General features: G+C 41.5%; 3 protein-coding genes across 16 annotated transcripts in view; 2 read left to right on the forward strand and 1 right to left on the reverse strand.

The window, feature by feature from the left end:
• LOC146557140 (uncharacterized) overlaps nt 1–16775 on the forward strand; it is a 47627-nt gene extending 30852 nt beyond the window's left edge. For 4 of the 14 annotated variants that reach the window (XM_085250058.1, XM_085250059.1, XM_085250060.1 and 1 more), the window contains 9 exons: nt 6638–6664; nt 6768–6893; nt 7371–7442; nt 8020–8190; nt 10423–10515; nt 10747–10839; nt 11012–11104; nt 11209–11353; nt 12943–16775. In XM_085250058.1, coding sequence (XP_085106184.1) covers nt 6638–6664; nt 6768–6893; nt 7371–7442; nt 8020–8190; nt 10423–10515; nt 10747–10839; nt 11012–11104; nt 11209–11353; nt 12943–16130 — 4008 coding nt within the window. In that variant the 3' untranslated portion in view covers nt 16131–16775. Of the gene's footprint in view, nt 1–274; nt 335–416; nt 459–558; nt 613–1875; nt 1936–3297; nt 3382–3559; nt 3605–3950; nt 4014–4630; nt 4709–6033; nt 6127–6637; nt 6665–6767; nt 6894–7370; nt 7443–8019; nt 8191–10422; nt 10516–10746; nt 10840–11011; nt 11105–11208; nt 11354–12942 lie in introns of all 14 variants that reach the window. The other 10 variants (XM_085250050.1, XM_085250049.1, XM_085250055.1 and 7 more) reach the window with 7 other exon arrangements.
• Nucleotides 16776–16913: 138 nt separating this feature from the next.
• Nucleotides 16914–19379, forward strand: LOC146557141 (leucine-rich repeat flightless-interacting protein 2-like). Its single transcript, XM_085250067.1, has 5 exons — nt 16914–17227; nt 17343–17457; nt 17551–17630; nt 18181–18285; nt 18386–19379. Exons 1-5 carry the CDS (start codon nt 17216–17218, stop codon nt 18491–18493), a joined length of 420 nt encoding a protein of 139 aa, XP_085106193.1. The 5' UTR covers nt 16914–17215; the 3' UTR covers nt 18494–19379.
• A 1127-nt stretch (nt 19380–20506) lies between these two features.
• Nucleotides 20507–24028, reverse strand: tyw5 (tRNA-yW synthesizing protein 5). Its single transcript, XM_085250064.1, has 8 exons — nt 23750–24028; nt 22308–22462; nt 22054–22123; nt 21935–21979; nt 21694–21831; nt 21510–21597; nt 21082–21198; nt 20507–21007 (listed from the first exon to the last, which is right to left on the reverse strand). The coding sequence occupies exons 1-8, from the start codon at nt 23828–23830 to the stop codon at nt 20700–20702; spliced, it is 1002 nt and encodes a 333-aa protein (XP_085106190.1). The 5' UTR covers nt 23831–24028; the 3' UTR covers nt 20507–20699.
• Between the last annotated feature and the right edge of the window lie 12 nt (nt 24029–24040).

The raw sequence follows: 24040 nt of genomic DNA on the forward strand, positions 1-24040 counted from the left end.
GCTGTAGTGCAGCTTGTTCCTGTGCTTCGTAATTGTGGAAAAATTCTTCTTACTAATCATTCTGCCAGACATGCAAGATCCCGGATATTTGGCTCAGTCATTTTATTGGCTGAATCAGTTTTTTATTGTGCCACTAATCGCTGTGTGTTCAGTGTGGAGAGTCATTTGTGCATGAACATTCGGTAGGCAGCTCGGTTTGCTTCTGCACTCTCAAACCTGTCGTCCAAACGGCTCTGTGTTATACTTCTCTGCTCTGCTTCTCTTCACTCTCAAGGGCTCCTCCTCACATAAGAAGTCAAAGAAAAAGAAGAAACATAAGCACAAAGACAGAGATGTATGTAAAAGCTCAAACTGCTGCACACATGGCACAAACAGAGTTGGTATCTGTGTGTTTCATTCTGGTTCTTGATTCGCAGAGAAACGGCTGTGATGACGAATACAGCGTCATATCTGACAGGGTCAGTAGCTGTGTGTCAAACTGATTAAGGCATTCAAGCTGATGTGGGGGGGGGGGAAGGTTTATGCAGCATCTGCTCACAACTTTCCTCTTTCTGTCAGAGCTCAAGACTCAGTGATGAAAGCAGAGTGTCTCGCTCCAGGCTAGACCTCACGGTGCGTGCTGTCCATCTCTGATCCATGCCGCCAAACAGCCTTACGCTGGAACAATATGAGAGATCTGCTTTTGCTTATGGCTTGATGAGCCAGCTACACCTGCCGCGTGTTAAAACTTGTTTGTTGACAAAAAATGCAGAGGCAGATTGAGCTGATAACAATAGGTTGTAAAGCAGGATGTCACATGTTGCCACAAGGCAGGAAAGTATTTTAGTCATTTTAATGGTCTTTGCAAACTGCAAAAAGTCTTTGCAAACTGCAGTCAGAAAGAGAAAAACATTTAAATTTGTCTGAGCTACATGTGCGCTTCGGGACAATTTCCAGCGCTGTGGCAGGTTGTAGATTAGAAATTGTCCAAATTTAACCTCATTTACATGTGTTTGAGTGTCAAACTGACCTGACCCAGAGGCATTGCAACAGGAGCACAACTGCAAGCATACCAGTGTTTTGTTCAGACCAGCACAGCTTTCACTCACAATCCACCCTTCACTTCAGATTTGGCTCTTCCCAGCTTGGTGAAAATCAATTTAAATGGGGTTGCTTTTTGGACATCCTCAAAAAATGAAAGCTTCATACAGGTGGTTAGAAAAGGGCTTACAGAAACAAAGCAGCTGTACTCAATGGAGAAGGTGAATTTTTTTAGTAACACCTTGTAAATAGAGTTACTTCTAATATTGCTTCTAATAACTTTATTTGTCTTTGAAAACTCCTTTGAAGATTACTGTTAGTGGTCAACTATTACAGAAAGGTAGGCAGTAACAAGCCTAAGATAAAAACCTGAACTAAAACATGACAAACAGGGTGTAACATTTGTGAAACCAACACTGAAATTGTCATTTGGATGTCCCGTGTGGAGCTGCTGATCTTGAGCGTGTGTAAGCCGTGAAGATCGTTCGGATAGTGAATTAACTGGAAGAGCATTCAAATAATGGAAGTTATTTTTTGTTCACGATTGAATGATTAGACCAGTAACAATAAGATTTCCTTCCTCATTTTTTTTTGTTATTCATCCCCCTGAAAAATAACAAAACACAAATTAGGAGCTCTTATGACTTTAATTAAAAAGCTGAAATATAAACACTATTATACTGTACTGTCTCATTTTTGTGTCTGTTTGGCCACATTTGTATGGGACATGTTAGCTTTCCTTTAAACATGACAGTTATTTGCTTTACTTTGAACACTGCATGCGTTGGTGATGATGTGAGTTCAGATTTTGCTGGACAGTGTTTGATGGTATCACCTGTGTCTCCCGCTTCTCAGAGCTCCAGACTGAGCGATGACAGCCGGCTGTCTCATGTCTCCCGATCAGACCTGCAGCTGGTGCGTGGCTCTGCACGCCGTCCACTCGCTGTCCGAAGTTATGACTAATAACCAAAGTAGCCGCTGACGGTTTAGTCTGTTTATTTTAACTGAAATATTTGTGTAGTGTGTGTGGTCTAACAAGTTCTATTACTCGCTGGTGCATGGTTAGATGTTACTGAACTTGCTGATGTGGTGTTGAAGCCTGGGCAGCTGTCTGCCTTTGAATTTAAAAGAAGCTTCAAACACGACTGTGACATTTTTCCTGCAAAGAGTGGTTATACTGTGCAAAACTCTTGAGTCATCCTTCTTGTTTGTGTTTCATGTTTTTTGGAAAATAGTTGCAGGAATCTATAATCTAAAATTTATAAAGTAACAACGGCTTGTTTTACTTTCAACAAGCTTGAAATTTAGTATTTGTTGTAACCACTTTTATTCTTCAACACAGCCTGAACTCTTCCCGTCCAGGTTTCCTCTAATTTCTTTGAATAGTCTGCAGGAATAGTTCTCCAGGCTTCTTGAAGGGCATTCAAAGCTCTTCTTTGGATGTTTTAGCCTTTGTGTTCTGGTCTCTGTCAAGGTGATCCCCTACTGCTTCAATAATGTTGAGGTCTGGGCTCTCAGGAGACCAATCCATCACTGATAGTGCTCCACTATGTGTTTTTCTATTCAGCTATGCTTTTACTGCATTGGCAGTGTGTTTGCGATCATTGTTGTACTGAAATCGAAATCTGTTTCATGTTAAATTTGGATTCATCATTTGATTACAGATCATCAGCCTTTTCTCACTGTTTCTCTTCATTAAGAAAGGCTTCTTGAGAGCCACTGAGACATTTTCTGATGAGGCTTCACTGAACATAATGTGTTTTTTGTGACAGGCTGCTAGGAGTGCCTAAATATACAATTTAAAATGGGCTCTTTGCTAAGTTGTCTGTTATATGTAGACACAACTGGTTCATCTGTTGAGTTAGGTGTCTTTTTAATGCTTGAATAATAATAGGTCAGTCATTAATGGCTTAACGAACAGGCACAAGGACTGGACTGAAAATGAAAGGAAAAAAGCAGCCAATAACTTCTGAAAAGAGAAGATTATCAGAAAACCTGAAGAACTTTAAAAATATAAGAATGCCTGGTTCTTCAAAAATATGAAGAAGGCTCAAGACTTTTGCACAGTACCGTAGTTTACAATGGTACCAAAGTGAAGTCAGGAAGGAATACCCTTAATTTTGTGTGTGTGTGTGTGTGTGTGTGTGTGTGTGTGTACTGCTGCACTCTTTTAAATGCTATTTAAACAAACAGCTGTGTGACCTTCTGAACCTCCTATCAGTTTTTCTCTCGTCTCCCTCTTATCTCTGCTCATCACTCTCGCTCTCCTCATTTCAGGCCTCTTACGCTTCTTCTGACTTGTACAGCCTCAATGGTCTGTCCTCTTCCAGAAACCCAGGCTCAGCTTTCAATGGTTACCAGGTCTGTATGCAGACAAAAGCCAGACCATCAGAAAGACACACGCACTTACCCCCCAAAAAAACAGTTTTCTGCTGCTTCATGATCGCGGGAGCAGGACAGCAGAGCTTAAAGTAAATGTTTATTCATTTATTTCTCATGCAAGCATCATTGTTCCTTCCTTCTTCATCCCTTCTTGCAGTTCTACAGGTCACTCAGTCAGTACAGCCAGGAGCTTTATCGTAGGGTTGGTTCATTTCCAGCTCACCTTTTTCACCGCTACACCTCCCACTCACCTTCGACCTGCACTTCTCCACACCAGCATGTGCAACTGCATCTGAGTTTGTTGATCTCAACAGCAAAATATTTCAGTTAAAGGCTTCCTCACAGAGCACAGTTTGAATCAGGCACTGAAGGCAGCGGTCACTTTTTTTTTTTTTTTTTTTTAATCCACTGAGCAAAATATAGAAATATAGAAACCTTACAGTCTGCTCACACTGCTGAGGTGTGACCCTGAGCTGACCCTGTGTGTGTGTGTGTGTGTGTGTGTGTGTGTGTGTGTGTGGGTGGGTGTGGGTGTGGGTGATGTCCAGAGCTCCTTATATGAAGACAGTCTGTGCAGTGGGTCGCGGCGAGTCATCAGCGCCGGCTCTCATGTAAGATGTTGCTGGAATTGTGGCGTTATTTGGTGTGTGGTGGTGTGTTCAGTTTGATGTGTGTTTAAATTAACTTGCATGTGCCAATATGGTCTGGATGGATGTTTCTAATGGTTACCTGAAAGGAGAGTGAATCCGGGTGAGCCAGTGGATGTAAATCATCTGCAATTGGGCAAATGATCTGCTTTTTAAAAGGATTCGTGTATATGGCATGGGTATCATCTTCTTGTTTATGGGCAGTAGTAATTAATAGGAAGTCACACACACAACATGCATTTATAGTTTTTTATAGAGAAGGGCATGCATGAATTAGCACAACTCAGATCTTAACAACAAATTGGACACAGACAAGAGTAGGAGGTACAAACAAGTGCAGTGAAGCAGCATTAACAACACATTTTGATTTAGTTTTAGAGACTTTTACCTAAAACATAGTTTAGTTTAGTCATCATTTAGGATGTACGTTTTTTCTGCTGCATAAGAGATGTTGAATATGGTAAAGCATGGTAAAGCTGAAGTAACAAAGAAGGGTAGATGCATGTTATGTACTAAAGGCACCATGTGAGTGTGTGCATGGTAGTTGGTGACAGAAACATGACGACGTTTTCTCTCTGCAGCCTGTAGAGTACACTAGTTATCGCAGCTCCGGCTCCAGAACCTCCAGCAGGGCCGGGTCAGCCCGTACCAGCCCAGTGGTGAGCCTCTCCTCCTCAGACACGCTTCTCCTCATCCTGGAGTTTGAAAGGATTTAGGCTGCATGCCATGTGGACATAACATTAAATGACAAGATGCTTTCGTTGACCCATCGTGCATTTAGACTGAAACATTTAGCTCACGATTCACTGTTTGGAGGATTTGTTCACTCAAAGTGTGTTCAGACAGACATAGAAATATTCACCCCTTACAATCCTTACTCCTCCCATTTCCATCAGCTCCACTCCGTGTGCGAGGTGGTGTACTTGCAGTCAAAGTGAGCAGGGAAAGTGGAAAATAGCTCAACCATAAATAAGAGCGGTTTGCAGTAATGACTCTCACAGGGAGCTAAAATCAGATTTAAAAAAAATATTGTTTATTTAAAACATTTCATGTCATTTATCTTGGGCATGTTGATATTTTATTTTTGGCCGGTGTTTGCTGAAGTTTCTACCAGCTCTGCAGCACAGATGTGACCCACAGACCATTTTTGGGTGTCGATGGCATAAAGAAGATCCGGAGTCTGTGGCAAAATCTCATGGCACAGTGTCAGATGATTTTTCAGATATTTCTAACTCTCCTAGCACTTAAACTATGTTGAGTATTTGATCTGAATGCATCACAGTTAACACTGTCTGCAGATATCTCCAGCATGAAAACATACCAATGCTCCGTATTTAGAGTATAAACAAAAACTCACTCCTGGTGAACTTGTGGAGCGTAACTGCTAAATACATACCATCAAGTTTATCAGTAATGTGGAGATTAACTCCCTGAAGGTCACAAAGGATAATCCCTTTCATGCCTGAAGTGTGGGCTTGGTCCAGAGTGTGTGATCATCGGAGTGGTCGAGTGAGCTTTGGATCAGCTGCAGAGCAGTTCCTGACTGGGACCATCTGTCACCAGCTTGCAGCTGCACAGAGTACTTTAAGTGAAGCATTTTAGTGACAGAAACAGTCCCACAAATGTTCCTCTTTTAAATTAGTGCCATCTAACTTATCACACACATCTTTATGTAGCAATGTGCTGCAGAACGTGCAAACTTGTGTAATAACAAGTTTGGTTTTTTGCATTTTTGGACAGCACAGTGATGTCTGTGTTTTTTGTTATCGGCCCTTTTTTCACACATCCAGGTTTTAGAAAATAGGAAATGAAAGTTAAATACACTGATGAATAACCTTTACAGCACTGATGGTGATTATTAGTGGTAATTTTAGCCCCTGCTGTACTTTTTCAATTAGTACTTTTAAAGTTTTCTGAAGTCTTAACATTCAATGAGTGTTTGGCTTCTTTGTTGTTGTGTTGTGCCCCCTGGTGGCTGTCGCAGGGCAATTGCAGCTCTGTTGCCAGTTTTTTGAGAAGCAGTAGCAGTGGTCTTCCCAGGGACCTGGACGATGTCACTATTCCCGACTTTCCTGACGTGAGTAGCTTTGCACCCGCAGGCCGAGGCTGTGATGTGAGCTGAGTTCCTGCCTGATTTCTTATATGCCGCCTGTTTTTTGGGGGGTTTTTCCTTTTCCTTTTTAAACTAACTTTGTTTATTATTACTGCAAAGACAGCGATTGCTGTTAACTGGGTTTGTGTGCGAAGTTAATCTGTGTTGAAACTGCAGTTTCTGTGTGTGCTGTTGTTTTTTTAACACAGATCTGCTGTTAGTTTGATATTTTTGAGAGAGCTTTGACATCACTCTGATTAATCATTTGCACGCTGCTACAGAGATGAATTTGTGCTTGTGAATAGATGGCAGATTCCAGTCCTTGGAGGTTTTTGTATGGTGTGTTGCTTTTTATCAGCAGATGTGAAGATAAATCAGTGCTACGGTAGCTGCAGTGACGATTGTGGGACTTCCTTCCTCCCTCAGTTCATCCTCTTGGCCCTGTGGTCTCTCATGTGCCTCTGATTCCTCTGACTGTGTTTATCTTTCTCAACAGGTGGAGGACAGAGATTATCTTGAGAAGGTGAGAAATGCACTTTTTTGACAGTTATGGAGAAGACTGAATGCTATTGTTACAATATGTTTGGATGTATTTTATGTAACAAATTTCTTTTTCGTTGTGTCAGGGATCTCGAGCAGCTTCAGCCTTAACAGCAGCCACGCTCACCTCATTAGGAGGGTCGTCCTCCCGGAGAGGAAGCGGAGAAACGGCTTTAACTGTAGACGCCGAGAGCTCCATACGAGAAATCAAGGTACAGTCCTGTAGACAGAGAGGATTGTGTTAATAGCAGGGATGCTTCAAAACAGTAGCTGGACATGTCCCAGTTGTTTTTTTTATTGATCGCTATTGTTAAAAGATAGTTTGATTAAAAGCAGAAAGACTCATGTCAGAATGAATCGTGTTTTCCTAGCGCAAAAGGCGATGGAATTTTTAAAAACTACATAAAAAAAGCTTTTTTTGCAATAAGCCAAATTTTTAAGACAAAGTTTTTATTTAAACTGTTTCTTTAAACAGCCTCTGAAAAACATAACTCAGTTACTCAGTCATAACAGCCGGGCTAGCTGTTTTGTCAGTTTGTGTCATGTTTTTACCGTTCTCGTTGTCTTTGCGAAGCTGTCCTCTCACGGTGTTAACTGTTCACCAAACTCTCTGCTTCACCTTCACTGCTACTGTCACGCTGTGCTTCTCTGCTCACCTCTGCTGCTGCTGCTGCTGCACTCTTTACCAGGAGATTCACGAACTGAAGGATCAGATTCAGGAAGTGGAAGCCAAGTACACTCAGAACCTAAAAGAAGTCAAGGTATAAACCTGAGAGCCTTTCATATTGTTAACTAACTGGTTTGCCTCCCCTGACTTGAACTGGTTATTGTGGTTTTCTTTTTGCTTTTATGGCACACTGGGTTGAAATCCTTTCCTCTGAGGCTTCTGCTAATACAGATTAATAACTTGTGGAGAGAGTGTTCAATTCTTCCTCAATAAGTAGGAGTGAAAGGACACTAATTAGCAGTCCTTTGATGTGGCTCAAATACGTTGCATGCTAACTGTGACATCTGCATGTGGTCTTTCTTTCTTTTGATGTGTGTGCATGCATGTGTGCTTAATTTCATTTTCACTTACAGAAAGTACATAATTCAGACTTTAATCTAAATTCATTAGTGCAGTTTTAGTAACACAGTGCTGATTCATCAACCGCAATCTCATGGAGTGTTACATAGTAAAATAAAAATACTGTATATATAATGGTGCTAGCTGAACAGCACATGGCGACGGTGGTGAAGAAGAACCAGGTTCAGGGTGTGCCAGCCACCTGCTGTTACCGGTTGGAGGGTGATGAGCTAGCAACTGTGATAATCCTCTATCCTTTGTCAATGCATCAGGATGCACTAGCAGAAGTGGAGGAGAAGTATCGTAAGGCCATGGTGTCGAACGCTCAGCTGGACAATGAGAAAAACAACCTGATGTACCAGGTGGACACGCTCAAAGACTCACTCATGGAGCTGGAGGAGCTGCTAACTGAGTCACGCCGAGAGCACGAGGAGAAAGTCAAGGTACAACAGACTGTCTTTAAAACTGCCATTAATATAAAGTGAAGAAGCACAATATGTCATTTTTTATGTTGGATCATAAAAAATTATTTATTCTGTACATTAGCGTGTCTTGGCTCATGTGACATCTCCTGTCAAAGCCAATAAATTCTGTTTAGAGTATCAGCTGGCCCCACAACTTCATAGCCATCTTTACTGAAGAGCTCTTTAGTCTGCAGAGAACTACAACATCACAAAATTAAGGATGTCATGGAACAGCTGAAAATCTAGAACCAAAGCCTGCCGCAGTTTGAATGTTTTAGTTTCCCCAAAGCAGACATGTCTGAAAATAGACACGCAGAGAATCACTGCAAAAAAAGTAGACTGCATATCCAAAAAATATCTACATAGCTTCCACGTCTGGAAAGTGAATCAGTGCAAATCCCAAGTACAGGCACAGGGGCAATGTTCCCTCTAATTTTTCATGTGTCTGAGCGAACGCACAAACTCCCTGAGCAGTCCCTTGGACCACTGTGAGCAACAGCAGACGTGTGCACTGTGGTCACGCCAGCATCGAATTCATCCCAGTTACATGGCTTATTAAAATAATCAAATTACAGCAGTTATTTTTATGTTAGACTACTTTTAATTAACTGCTTTAGCCCACTTACAATGAAAATGAAAAAACAAATCTTGTTCATGACCTGTGTAGTTTGTTAACACTATTGGAAGTAAAAATAACTTGAACTCCAATTTTGAAAACACAACTTTTTTTTTTTTTAATAAAGCTCTGACTTGTATAATGAGTATGAGTCTGTGGTCTGGGAGAGAGTCTGTAACTCTCTGTCTGCAAAATACAGTATATAATGACCAATGTTGGGCAATTAATTATATAGTTACTTCTTCAAAAAAGTAACTGAGTTTTGCAAACAATAAAGTTTTTTGCAGCTGTGTACCTAAAAATGCTGCCAGGGCGTTTTTTTTAAACAAACATTTCAAAATATTTACAGAACAATCAGCTGTTCTGCATCAAATTTGATGCCACACAAATTATTTGTGCCACTCCAAAAAATAATTTCTGTCCGCTATGAGATAAAGGAGAACAAAAGCCTGATACCTGCAGGCCTGACAACAGGAGATGTATCACTCCTGTAACACCTGTAACATTCAGCAGTCGCCCTAAACAACTAAACGCCAGGTTTTGATTGGTCGACATGGTACATTTTTCGACCAATAGGAAAGAGTGGGGTTTTTTGGTTTTGTTTTTGCTCACAAGCGGAGAGTGATTTTGAGCGTTTTCCTTATAAAATGCCGTTTTTACTGTTTCTTCCCGCAGTAAATATAAACAACAATAGTATTCAGGAAGAAAACCAAACATTGCATATTTTTTATCATAACTTTGGTTTTACGTGGCCTATCAACACAATTTAAAAACTGGTATAAAGTCCGCACTTTTTCCGTCAATTGTTCCGTCTGTCCTCCTCACATCTCCAAAGGTTGTACACGTTGTCATTAACGTGGCTTCACTCCTCATCAGCCGCTTTGCTAGCTAAAACACCGGTGTCGGCACATAAGGATGCTGTCATAGCCTGTCAACAACGTTGATTAACTGCGTATATACGAATGTGAATCATGTGATTGGCTAGGCTATGGGATAAGGTGGCATCGTTCTAATCCCATACTGAAGCAGCCATTCGCTTACTGACTAACACTGCCAAACAGAATTGTTAACAATTTACTTTAATTTCAATTCAGGTTAGATTTTTTTTTTTTTTTTTTTTGTGCACAGCGCAGATTTTTTTTCTGCGCAGAGACCGTGCCAGCAGTGCGCAATTGCGCACGCGCGCAGCTTAGAGGGAACATTGCACAGGGGGACATCTTTTATCTAAAGTATCAAACAAGGCTCTGACATCCTAACTTCTAATAAGAAGCAGTACAAAGGTTTCTCCTGGACAACCCAGCATCTAACAAGCTTCATATAACCCTTATGCACCGAGTGTTTTAAAGAGGTTTAAAACAGAAGTGATGCTGTACAGTCAGACAAGGAAATCATAACTGAGCTTCATTGCTTTTTATTACACCAAAGCAGAGCTGATAAGGTTGCATTAGGACATATGAGACATGTGTATTGTCAGCTCATTAAATCAGTATTGGTATCCAATAAAGGTGTTGAAATTCCCAAAAGCAGCTGTGCTGTAATGTTTTTGTGCCCTCTGTCAGTTATTTGGCTGTTAAACTAAATCTTGCTCCCTACAGGAATACGAGCGAGAGAAGTATGCCCACAGCGTGCTTCAGTTCCAGTTCAATGAAATGAAAGAGACGCTAAAGCAAAGTGAAGAGCTCCTAAACGTGAGTACCCCCCATCACCCACTCACTATGAGTGTGAAGGGTTTTTGCAGATTTCCATATTTAAAAAAAAAAAAAAAAAAAGTCTGTCCTGTACCTATACTCTCTGTCACACAGAGAGGCTGCATGTTGGGGTGCTTTTCACAGCTTTTCCTTCTTTTCCCGCACAGTTGATACCTGCTCTGCTTTACTTTCATTCTTTTACACCTTTGCTTTCCTTTTCCTGCTGTTTAGGAGATCCGTCAGCTGCGTTTGAAACAGGAGGGTTTTGTTAGAGAAATAACTGATCTGCAGGAGACTGTGGAGTGGAAGGATAAAAAAATTGGGGTATGGCCAATGAGTCAGCAGTTTTTCATTTAATCATATTCAGCTTACTGACATGAAATCAGTATCTTCTTTGCATCACCCTGAATGCCTGTTTTTACTTGTTTTCACTTCTTGCACACTTTTAACTTTGTTTTGCACTCTGCAACACTTTTGGGTGGGTGGCTCTGCTCAGGCCTTAGAGCGACAGAAAGAATACACAGATGCAATCCGAATTGAGCGCGATGAGCTCAGAGAAGAAGCTGTGAAGCTGAAAGATATTCTGAAGGTACTCAGTGTGTGGAGAAAAAAAAAAAACACTGTAAGCTTTAGTTGTTTGGGAATTGCTGTTCTGGTGCTTTCCGATGCTAACAATTTATTCTACCTGTGCAGAAACATGGAATAGTGTTGGGACCTGATCTGAGCATCAATGGGGATGTTGACGTGGCAGAAGCTGATGAGTCCTCCAGTGTAGACCCTGCTTCCCAACCAGCTCAGGAGTCTCAGACGACCCCAGCAGAGGGGAACAGCATGCTCGGTAAAACCCACTGTGGAATTAAAAACTTCCTTCCTTCTTACTGCATGGCTCTGCGTACAACTGATGCAAGAGTCTCATTCCAAAACAGTAACGATGAAATAGAACATGTTTTTCTACTATTGGAGTCAGATCTGTCAGATTTTGGAGTGAACTCTTCAATTCCCAGCTTCATGCGTTATATATCACTTAGACTCTGATTTGCACTGATCTGTTAAGGATAAGCTTGGTGATCCTCTGTATTTTTCTGGTAAAAAGGAAAAACTAATTCACTAATCGAGCCTTCATCAGTTACTCACTGTCCAGAAGCGTTAGTCCTTAAAAAGGCTAAAACCATTAACCATAAATATATATATTTTTTCTCTATAACATAAATTTCCATCGTTGTCCATGAACTATTTAAAACACATTCATGTACCACACAGTTGTGGCAGAGTGCATGCTCCGTCTGTGGACGCTATAAAAGATGTGCACTGGTTTGACTGGAGCAAATATGAGAAATTTTATTTTAAGTTTAAGTTTGGCCTTTTTTTTAATCTTTCACTAAAAAGAGGCATACTTCTTCAGGATACTGGAGTGCTAAGTCATCAGCTAACACTAGAAACTTAGCACAAAACATCACACAGAGGCTTGCTGTTTAGTGCTAAGTTGAATATTAGATGAAGTACTAGAATTTCAGTTATAAAAACTAGAGCACGAGCTTACTTCTTAGATGGATTTTAAGACTCAGCAAGCCATATGAGTTTTATTTTTAGTGACCTGAATTAGCTGAGGTAAGCCCTAGCAGCTACAGCCGCACGTGTATGTGTCACTCTGTCGATGAGAGTGGCCACGCCCCTAATAATGCAAACTTTAAGCCTTAATCCGAGTTCACGTTAGTTAATTTAAGAAATTCAGCCTTCATTCAGTTGTTATAAAGGGATAAATTAGTACCAGTCTGTAAACACGTTTCTCTTCTTCTGCAAAGTTTTGCACATTATCGGCTAAAGCGAAGTCAGACTGTAGTGGGAGACAGGCTGACATATTACTGAGAAGCAACTAGAAACATAACGAGAATCACCTCTCTAAGCTTTTCCTTTAAAATATCATCCACTAACAGAGTTGCTTTTTCTATATCATCTTCCATTACTAATGCTTGGCTTTCATGTAACTCTTGCACCTCAGTCACTTTCACCAGAAACACATAAGTGTTGAATCACGACTAACTTTGCTAATGCGGCTGGTGTTGGTGTGTAAATCCTGATGCATCCTACAGTGAGAGGGTTGAATGGACTTCTTCTTAAAAGTCAACATCTGGTGTGTGTAGCGAAAATTCAGTTGGAGTATTCCCTTCTTCTTTTCTCTTACATACTCGGGATCAGCAGCCTTATTTTGATTTTCCTCCTGCCTTTCTTCTTCTGCTTCTTTTTTCTTCTTCTTGTGCTTCCTGGTCATCTTGGCGCTCTGCTTCTCTTTCTGGCCTTTGAATCAGCCAGGTGTTCTGCCTTACCTGGACTTCTGCTGATGCGCTTCCTGATGAAGTGTTGAAAGTCTTGTCTTAAGCCTACACTTTTTTGGCCTTCCATCACTGTATGCTCTTCATGATCTCCCAGGCAACACAGAGGAGACTGAGTTGAGAAGTAGCAGAGAAGAGGAAGAAGTGGGTCCAGAGCAGCAACAAGAAATGCACGAGAAAGCCAAAGAGAATCATATGAGCTCTGATCTTCTCTGTAATGCTGCTGATGTTTCCACACTGAAAACATCCAGTGAAGAACAGCCTCAAGAAGAACAAGAGACATGCTTACCTGCAGAGAAAAACAACATTGCAGAAAATGGTCTCAGTGAGGACTTAAATGCAGAAATCAGTGACTCTCCTAGTACAGAACCCAGTAGCTTTGAGCTGAAAGAGATTGTAACAAGTCCTGATGTTCCAGAAACAGAAATGTCTGAGGAGGTTAATTTAAAAGAGACGAGTAGTCTAAATGTAGTCGAGACAGATGCCAAAAGTGTTAGTGTTGACACCAGTGAGGTTCAAGACAGCAAACAGGAAGCTGTTGAGAAAAGTAGTTTAACAAGTACTGAATTATGTCCTCAACAAAAAGTTGCAGATGTTGCTCCAAAAGAAGATTTAACCGATGAATCCGTTCCAACTGCTTCCAACATTGAAGCTCAACCTGAGCCTGAAAATGCAGAAGAGGCAGAGAACGATGAGGCAGAGGAAACGCCCAGTAAATCTCAGCCTCAGGGTACTCCTGCTTCAGGGAAAAAGAAGAAAAAGAAGAAGAGAGGCAAAAAGAAAGGAGGGGCTCAAGACGACAAGACCAAACAGAAAAATGAAACGGCGAATGAAAAGAAAAAAGACAAAGAACCAGCAGGAAGTAATGATGGATCTGCTGCAGAACTTACTGTTGATGGCTCTGTCACTCAAACCTTTAAGGAATCAAAGATGGATCCAGTCAAGGAAGAGCAGGACAAGCAAGAAACTGAGGAAGTCAATGCAGTGGAGCCGATCGAATCCAGTAAATGTAAAGAACAAACTGTTTCAAATGAGTGTCATGAAGAAGAAACTTTGGAAACAAACACAGTAGAAGAAGCAGAAATGGTAGTACCTGCTCAGGCCATTTGTGAAGCCCAAAAAGAAGTAACAGTGGATCATGTTAAGGATGAACAGAACCAGGGACAAACTTTAGAAACAAAGGCCACAGATACAGTAGAGGCAGAGGAACCTACTCAAAGTTTGTCTCATGCAGAAATTCTCGTGGAAACTGAAACAGACTCCAAAATTGATGATGAAGACACCAAACAAACTTTAGAAACCAACAAGATAGAAGAAATGGAAGAAGTATCACCTTCTGAAAACCCTTGTCAAACAGAAACGCTCAGCAAAGTAATAGTGGATGATGTTACAGAGGAACAGAATGAGGAACAAACTTTGGAAATAGAGACTGACAGGGCAGTAGAGACAGAAGAACCCACTGAAAGTTCTTCTCATTTGGAAGCCATCAAGGAATCAATAGAAACAGATTCCAAAGAGGGTGATCAAGAGGAGAAACCAATTTTGGAAGTAGAGACATTAGAAGAAGTGGAATCTGTGACCTGTATTGAAGACAGTGAAACTCCCAGTGAAACAATAGCAAATCACGTTACAGAAGAACAGAATGATGAAGAAACTTTGGAAACAGAGACTGTAGAATCAGTAGAGGCACTGAAAAGTGTTGAAACTCTTGAAGAATCCAGAACAGATTCTGAAAAAGATGAACAAGACCACAAGCAAACTTTTGAAACAGAGAAAGTACCGGAAATGGAAACGGCAGCAAATCCTGACACAGAGGCCAACATCTGTACAGCCGAACTCAACTCCAACAGTGCAGAAGGCACTGATGGCCTTGACAAAGAGTGTACGTCCAGTGTAGATGATCCTGAAAGGGTCGGTATCTCAACTGATGGTGATGCCATCCATACTGATCAAACAGAAGAGAAAGTAGAGGCTGCTGATGACAGGAAATCTGACAGCACGTCTAACAACACTGAAAACAGCCATGAAACGAGCAGCAACACTGAAGGAGAATCACACATTGCAACCAATTGTGACGTTGCTGCCAATGACTCAGAGTCTGCTTCTGAGAGTAAAGACGACACATTCATCCTGCCACCGTCTGCTGATGACTCCCCTATTGGTTCATCTGACATGGAGCCATCCGAAGTTATAAACTCGGGTACAGATGACCCTCCCACTGACATTACCAGCGAGGTTCCTGAGGAGTCCACTGATGGGGAGCCAAGAGCAGAGACTGAACAAGAATGTCCTCCTGCCATTGTCACATCTCCACGTCAGGATGGTGATAATTCAGAAAACAAAAATCTGGAAGAACCCAAAGATTTAGTTAATCCAGATGAAAAAAGCAACAGTTGTGATGGTGCATCATCAACAGAAAGCCCTGAAGCCTTAAGCACTGAGACTGCAGTGCAGGACGAAGAACTAAAGGTCAGTGCTGCTGTCGTGTTAGATACACCACAGGCTCCAAAAGAAGCTACTGAGACTGGTTCTTCAGCTGATCTGGAATCGGCTGTCGTGGAAGATCCCCAACATAAAAACGATCAACATGAGGAAGCGTTATCCTTGTCAACTGAGCAACCGCATGAATCCAACAAAGACCAATCTGAAAATAATAATCAGTTGGAGAGTGAAGGGGAAGAGGATGAGGAAGATGAAGGGCAGTCTTTTGATTTTGATGACATGGATATCGAAGCAGCTGAAGAATCGACTCGTTCCCAAAATCCAGAGCAGGAAGAAGTTGATGAGGGAGTTGAATTAACAGCAGATGAAACCAACGATGGGCTGTGCCAAAGTAATGCCGAGTCAAATGAAAACAAGCCAGCTGAAGGCAATGATGGAGGCAACCAGGCAGATAAAGACCCAGATATGGTGCCTCAAGAAGACCAGAACTCTGTGGCTCATGAGGAAGCTACCTCAGAAAAGGTGGAAAATGTGTGTGAAGAAGAGAAAAACACACATAAAGAAGAAGCCAGTGAAGAAGACCAGCCAGGCAAAGCTTCAGAGGAAGTCTCGAGCGCTGGAGCGCTGGGAGCTGTTGCAGAGAACATTAACCAGACTGTGTCTTCATCAGTAGAGGCAGGGATAGATGTGGTCAAGAATGCATTGCAGGGTGAAGATGCGAATTTACCAAATAGTGCAGACCAAGTGGGCAGCAATAAAGGGGCAGCACAGTCAGGGAAGGAGTCAAAGAAGGGTGGAAAGAAAGGCAAAGGAAAGGGCAAAGAGGAATGTAAGATGTCGTAGTCTACAGATGTGCTTAATATGCCTTTACTATTATTTTACTGATGTTTAGAAAGCGGTTTAAACCTCAAAGCACTTTGATTCTTTCCAAATAAATATTGATGTAAGTTTTTATATTTTCTTAATCTCTTTTCATTGAGCTCATTTGTGCAAACAAAACAATTTGTGGAAAGATGAAATTCTAAACTGTAAGGTAACTGTAGGTTTATACACATGGGCCATGATGCACTTGATATAACAGGTAACATTTCTTCAGATATTGATGCACATTTATTTTGCTGCTTGTACCATGTCACACATCTCTGATTATATTGCTCTCCAACGGTTCTGCTACAGCATCATTGCATCTCGGTGCAATTTCCGTCATCTACTTATGTCATGAGTCCACAACAAAAATAAATATTAATGGGTAATTGTTATTAAGACTTAAGCTAACAAGCTCGAATATGTTCTGTCCATGTCAGTGTTTAAATGAGTTTAAAGCCATTTTTGCTTTCACAAACTCTGCACAGAACATGTATGTTAGTGTCCGTTTCTTTTTTTTTTTTTTTTTTTTTGCACTAAATGGAAAACAACTTTGAAATGCTAATAAACACCCTGCTGTTACCTGTTTGAAATGTTGCTCTAAATAAATGTTTTTTAATGAGATTATTTTTAATTAGATATGTTCATTCTTCACATTTACACCTAAATATCATTTTTCTAGCTCATTGTGTGTTGTCATGCAGTGTGACTATAGTCCAGGAAGCTGTGTGCTGTTGCACTGACCCCTCCTCTCCACAGTTTGTGCATGCTAACACCCCCCTCCCATCCCTCACACACCACTCCATCACGCCCTCATTGGATGCCTGCTCTGTTGCATGCATCAACCCCAGCCCCCTCCCTATCATCTCTCCGGGTCCTCCCACCCCTGGTATGTGATCTTATTTTCCTTTTTAAGATGGAACAAAGTCGTTGTAATTATTAAACAGTTGCAAATATGCTGCGATTCTTTTTTTTAATTTTTTATTTATTTATTTTTTTTACCTAAAACATGTGCTTTAATTTCAGAGATTCGCCTGAGGAAACTGGTGGATGAGCGTGAGAAAATGATAGAGCAGGTGAACAGGTTTATATTTCTATAAGTCTGTCTGGCACATCTGTATGAATCTTACTTCTCCAGTTGCACCAGCGCCTCCGGTGTCTTGTTTTAAATTCATCGTTTGTTTTGTACAGGTAAAGAAACTAAAAGCCCAGTTGGAACAGAAAACTCAGAAGAACGGCACAGACACCAGCCCAGACGCTGAAATTATTGAAAATGGAAACGATCCAAACATAATGGAATTACAGAGTAAGTCAAATAAATCAGAAACAGCCTGCTAGTTTTTAAGTTCGTGTCTGTGATTTAAAAAAAAAAATTAATCTCTTTTTAAATTCCTTCTAGGGGACTCCAACAGGCAGATCAGCGAGTTGAAGTTCAAACTCGTGAAGGCAGAGCAGGAAGCGACGGCATTAGAACAAAATGTAAGCAGATAAAAATTATTAAATATACTGTGTGTGTTTTATTTTGAAATTTCAGCCACTGCTAATCAGCTAGCTCATTTCTCTCCCCCTGCATGCAGGGAAGGTCTGTGTTTAAAGGCCCCCAGTGTCAGATGGCTCTTTGTGATTCTTTGGTTCTCTGGTCAGACCCCAACTCCTTATTCTGCTCTCCATCTACATGTAGCATTGGATTAACAAATTCTCCACCTGTATGTGGGGTTCCTGATGGGGAGCTGAAGCTCACCATCTGCAGTTTAAAACTCACTGGAGAGGGAGCTGAACCAGTAAAACAATGAACTAACCAGTCTGACAAACACAAGATGAAATGAGCTGGGGCTTCTGCTTAGCACTAGCTGGATCTTGAAAGTAAAAGTTGAAAACATTTCAGACTTAATCTCTCAAACATATTTTAATTGGCTTTTCAAGTATGGAGTGTCAAAGTTTTTAAATTTTCAAAATAAAATGCTTGCTTTTAGCACCTTTAAAGACTTAAATGCTGAGCTTTAAATCATGGATTTTCTTTGTTGTGCAGGTGACCAGACTCGAGGGTCAGGTGACGCGCTACAAGTCTGCTGCCGAGAACGCTGAAAAAATTGAGGACGACCTGAAGGCCGAGAAACGGAAACTCCAGAGAGAGGTAGAGTATCGTTTTCTCACCCCAGAATTACAAGCTGGATAATCTAAGAGGCTCTAATTCAAAGATAATCTGTTCTCTTTCCTCCTGTTCAATCCAACAGCTGCGATCGGCACTGGACAAGATTGAGGAGCTCGAGTCCAACAACAGCCACCTTTCTAAAAGACTGGAGAAGATGAAGTCCAGCCGCGGCATGGCGCAGACTCCATAGCACCAACTGCAAGCAGCAGCTTCATCGTGATTTTAACCAAAAACTGGCTTAAAAAGGGAATCATCCAGTTTTCTGGGTTTCTCTTTCAGCTGCCTAATAGCAACTTTAATAAAACACAAAAAAATCACAGTTATCCACAGAATAGAGAACACCAACAAGCCATGTGCCATTTCTTTGTTTTCTTTCCGATGAGTGTTTTTCGTAGCATCATGCACACACCCAGAAAGTACATGAAGGAACTGAGGGGTGCGCCCGTTCGTGTACTTTCATTGTGACTGTGGTTGAACCAGAACCGGGCCCACAAAATGTTGCGCTTCCTCCCCCAACTCTCTGCTGCTCTTCACCGAGACGTTTCTTCTCCTAAGTCAAACTGAGGGAAGAGACATTCAGGACGGTGCACGGCGCCGTTAGCGACGGCTCAGACTGTTACCTTCAGCTTCGTGTTGTTTTTTTTTTTTTCTTTTTGCATCCAAAGCCAAACTAGTTTTAAAATTGGGTTAAAGTCTGGGTGTTTGTCAACTATGCAAGATGGTTTTTGTAGCACCTCAAACATGATCTGATCATTCAGAACATTTTTGGAGTTTTTCACGTAGCCAGCAGTTTACTGAAAGTTTTTGCCCACAGCGTGTATCCGTCTCCTTCTGGGAAACAGTCGTATCTCGGAGCTTTTTCCTGCTTCACGTAGTCGGTCACTGGTTGGCTCTTGTGCACTCACGTAAAGGCTGAGACTTACTGACGAAATGTGACGACAGGGACTCACAAAGCGGTGTTAGCAGGAGATACAGAGCACACTGGGGAGATGCTGCTTCACTGTTTACAGAGCTTTAAACTGTTTGTAAGGAAGCAAAGGACTGTAACCTTCGTGCAATAAAAAATTTAAACTGAACCATTTGCTGTTTTTCTATTTAGATGTGCTTTTAATGCACTGGTAGCATGTTTGCGATCATCGTCATGCTGAAAAATGAAGCTGTTGTCGATCACAGGCTTGCCAGATGGTACTGAACGTCGCATCAAAATCTGACTGTACTTTTCCTTGTTAAGTCCATCAGTTTTGACATCTCCAACACCACTGACTGAAATTCAGCTTCACACCATAACAGAGTGTTTTATATTCCTTCAGAATGGCTTCTTACATCGACCTGTCCACTGAGAGCATTTCTGACCAGGCTTCAGTGGAAACTCTAGACTTTCAGCTGATGCATTTCTCACGTCCTGTGTCAGGTGTTTGCTGGAATTGTTTCTGTTTCTTAAAAACATGCTTTTCAGATACTGTTCATCTGCTACATATAGGTCTTTAGGCCTGCCACTTCTTTTGTCAAGTTTCTTCAAATTTTCCTGTTAACCTGTTGTCTTTGGCATCTTTTCTGACAGGCTGCGAGTAAAAGAATACCTAAAGATAAAATACAACTTGCCGTTGGCACATTACCAGTTAATTTCTTTAGCTAGGTGCCTAGCATTAATTGTCCTAAATAACAAATAAGTCAAAAAATACTGGCCAACACTAGTTCTACCCCTCAGCCTCATAGGAGATTAATACATCACCTTTTTCTAAAGTTATGATTTTCAGAAAAACCTTGAGGTTAAGGTCACTTAGATTCGGACTTGTCTGAGATTTTTAGTAGCTGCACCTATGGTGTCACTTTGAAGTTCGTACGTCATTTGGTTCTCACATTATCGCATTCGCAAACTTGGGTGTCTGCTCGTCTGCCCGGCAGGTTGACAACAATACCTCATCAGCCTTTTACAGCCAAAGGGTAATAATGGAAATGGTCAGGCAGTAGGACTGGACTGAAAATGAGTGAAAAAGCAGCCAAGCAAAACTCTTAGACAGACCTTTAGAGAGCTGGAGGACCATTGTTCACACCCACTTTAAAAATTTACAAGAAAGTCTGACTGCTTAGAAGCAAAATATAAGAGTCTGCTCAAGACTTTTGCACAGTATTTTATCTCTCTTCATGTATCACCACAAACATGGTCAAGCTGTCAATTGCCATTCAGAAGTGGCCACACCCCTTTCCATTCAGTCTTTAAGCTTTATTAAAGGAATAAACAGGTGAGCTGCATCCATGTTTCCTCTGTGGACTGTCTCATTTTTCAGCTCCACTTTCAATTTTTTGTACACAACACACAGTCAAACTATCAACAGTCGACCTCCCCGCTGAGCAAAGCAGTGCTGCTTTACTGGATACTTCACATGTCTCAGAACTCATCCAGGTTTAGTAAATGGACTGCTGGGTAATGTAGAGTTCTGCTCCGCGTCTATTTTCCCGTCGCAGTACGTCCTCTTCTGAATGCGCTGAATCATGCGCCGCCCGTAGAAGTCCCGATACTCTGCTGGCAGTTCATCCAGAGTGTGAAGCGCCCTCTCCAGGGCCTGAAGCGCTCGCGTTGCAGCCACGGGGTCTTTGTTACCGTACGGATCCTTCTTGTCGTAGCTGTCTGCAGGTAGATGGCGCCAGAAGATATTAACGCCCACTCCAAACTGCAGAGCGAGCGTGTTGTGAAACCACAGAGCTGTGGAAAACAGGGACGCTGGGTTCAGTCGTGTTTCATGTTTGGCTGTAGGAGGAATGAAGCACTCCACCTACCGGGGATGAAAAGCAGATCTCCGGGCTCCAGCACGCACTCGTATCTCTTTGCTCTCACAAACTTAGGAAACCGCTTCAGATCGGGGGCGTCAATGTCCAAAACCTCTGACTTATCGCCTAATGGGAAACAATGAGAAACACGCTGCTAACCAAGCTCATGCCTGTTGGTGGATAACTTTAACCTGCGTCTTCAAAAACCAACATTTAGCAACCTGAATGCTAAACCAGTAGGTACTTGTTCTTCTAATGTGTTCGAGAAGATCCTGCAGATATCTCCCAAAACAGGCAACTCATGGCAGAATCATCTGCAAAACCTCTTCATGTGATTTTGGTGCCAACTGTCCCTTTACTAAGAGTGGACACAGTACATGTGATACTTTTTCAGCATTAAACCTAACAGGAAGTCCTGTTTTTTTACAGCCACTAACCTGACAGGTAGAGGTGCAAAGCATCCTGGGGGCTGTAGAGGACCACTCTCTTTGTTCCGGTCACCTGAGCCAGCAGGTTGTCCATCACCTAAAGAAACCAAAGTGCAAAAAACCAAGAAGAAGGGACCGTGCATGTTTAGAAAAATACACCGACAGTCCTGCAACAGCTACCTCTGAAACTCACATCGTAGTGCGTCCACAGCTGCAGACCACAGGAGCTGATGCGGAACACGCTGGAGAAGAACTGCTCAGGTTCAAAGAAGTCAGGTGTGTGAAAGTCCTCCGCCAAGCCCGGGAACTGTTTGCTGAGCTCAGCCGGTTCCTGCAGGAGAGAAGAGAAAGCTCCTGTAGTTACGACTTGCAATGTACACCCCAAAAAAGTCATCAGGCTCCATTCTTTGTGAGATTGAAAGTCTTCTTTGTACCTTTCGGACGTCCTCCCCAAGCGAACGAAGGTAGTAGCTCTCATCCTGAAACCAAACCCAGCAGTTTCTCATTAAAAGAATACATTTGTGTATTTTATTACGTGCTCTCTGATCCTCACCTCACACAGGAAGAAGTCAGAGTGTTTCTTCTCTGATGCTCTTCTCACAAATTCATTAAATGGCAGAGTCCTGTCAACGTGGAGCACATGACAAGTGTGGAGATTTATTGCTGTCTGTGTGTTTACATCTATCACTGTGAGGACGTATTGGCTCTTTGTAGCTTTAAAGAGCTGTGTGACACTCAGAGCTGGTTTAATAAAATGCTCTATTCTTAAAAAGCAATACAAACTTGTGTGTGTGCACGTCAGCTTACTTGTAGGCAAAGTTCTTGTGAAGGAAATCCATCTGGGGCACCGTGGACACATGAATCTTTACCTCCTTGTCTCCTCCTTTTTCTCCAAGATAGTCAACTGTCCACTTCTCCAGACAGGGACCCAGAGACACGCCTCTGAGAACAGCCGGTTGACGCTGCAGGGATAACAAACCCGAGGAAACACTTCACTCCAGTCTTTATTACTGATTTCAAATTAACGTGCCTACGATCCAAAAGTTAAGCAATTTACTTGACCCCCACTGGACAATTGAAGATAACACAGTCCAATAGCAATAAAAACTTTTTCTCTGTACCAACATGATGATCCTTTAAAGAGCTAATTGATAAAAACCGGCATATGTCAGCATGGTGTGCAGTGTGTCCTTAAAAAAATGAAAAAAAAAATGGACAAGTGGAGGACAAAAGAAGAAGCAGTTTCAGCGGCAGTTGCAGTATACGGTGTGTTAGGTGGATGAGTTGTATAGGGAGATGGTCACAGGCAGGAATGATTTCCTGTGTCGTTCAGTGGTGCTTTTGGACTAGACTGAAACTTCATCCAAAGAAGAGCTTTGGATGTCCTTCAAGAAACCTGGAGAACTATTTCTGAAGACTACTTAAAGAAAGCTGCCAAAGAGAGTTCAGGCTGTATTTCGGAATAAAGGTGGTCAGAAAAATGTTGAATTTAAAGTTTGTTAGAATTATACAAACTCCGTTTTTGCCTTATAAAATGTGTTTTATACACATTTGAATACACATACACATGTGTGTATTTGAATAAATTGCTGCCCCTATTTGCCATGTTCTGGGCAAAATACAAAGAAATCAGGGATGGCTGAGACACTGCACAACACTGCGTGCATAAAAACTTCCCTGATAGCAGTGAAGTATTAGTAACAAAGTCCAAGTTGATTGTTTTTACTGTGAAAGTTTTTCAGTTGTCTTGCATTGTGTCTGGAAAAGCTTCACACTTTTTCACAACCAAATTAAACCTCAGCCTAAACAATTTGTTAGCTTGAATGCTGAAGATCAGCTCTTTGATTTTAGGAGGGAGAGGAAGTGAAATATACTTTCTCAGCCCTCACATCCCTTCAGAATAAACGTCCGTTTACCTAGATTAGGATATAAATCATTCAAATTATCTCTAGCTGCGGCATTAAAGCAAACTACACGTAAATGAATCGATAATAATGATCCAATACATAATTCATGTGATTCTCCATAAGGAGCACTTTCAGTATTTAAGAAAATTTTGATGTTAAAACTTGGGTATTTTTTACTTTTATAGTGTATTTTCTGTGGCAATAAGAAGTGGCTGGATTATTTTTATAGAGCAAGCTGTAGTGGGGAATATGTACGAGCGAGTGTGATGGTGCTCATGTGAACTGCTGCTGTCTCTTTTTCCTGCGGCCCTGCCCTCGTGCAGTGAAGCACATCCGTCTCACCTGTGGATAAATGTTCCTCAGAAACACCTCCCTGTCTACTGCTGCGAAGACCGGCACAGGTATTTTCTCCTGGAGCTCCATTTAACATGATTTGACGTAGAAAGTCTTCAGTCAGTGATTGTAAACGCTCACACTGGGTGTTACGTTATCAAAGTTCCCCATAGAAACGAAAAATAACTGTAAAAGTTGGCTTTAAAAGAAAAGCGGAATAAACTTTAAATTATTCGTAACTGCTAGGCTTATTTTAATGATATTAAAAAAAACTGCGTCACTGTGTGTTTTATGAATATC

This window comes from Mchenga conophoros, linkage group LG16 (assembly GCF_057382185.1).
Source record: "Mchenga conophoros isolate Kocher_MC1m ecotype Shallow Benthic linkage group LG16, M_conophoros_male_GT1.1, whole genome shotgun sequence".
Lineage (NCBI taxonomy): Eukaryota > Metazoa > Chordata > Actinopteri > Cichliformes > Cichlidae > Mchenga > Mchenga conophoros.

Excerpts from the sequence above, each read along its gene's own strand:
- LOC146557141 (XM_085250067.1), top strand. Across the intron at positions 17,458-17,550 it reads AAACATAATGGAATTACAGA|GGGACTCCAACAGGCAGATC; the intron begins GTAAGTCAAATA and ends AATTCCTTCTAG. Across the intron at positions 18,286-18,385 it reads AACGGAAACTCCAGAGAGAG|CTGCGATCGGCACTGGACAA; the intron begins GTAGAGTATCGT and ends TCAATCCAACAG.
- tyw5 (XM_085250064.1), bottom strand. The coding sequence starts at position 23,830 with ATGGAGCTCCAGGAGAAAATACCTGTGCCGGTCTTCGCAGCAGTAGAC. Across the intron at positions 22,463-23,749 it reads TGAGGAACATTTATCCACAG|CGTCAACCGGCTGTTCTCAG; the intron begins GTGAGACGGATG and ends TTATCCCTGCAG. Across the intron at positions 21,598-21,693 it reads AGCTGTGGACGCACTACGAT|GTGATGGACAACCTGCTGGC; the intron begins GTGAGTTTCAGA and ends TGGTTTCTTTAG.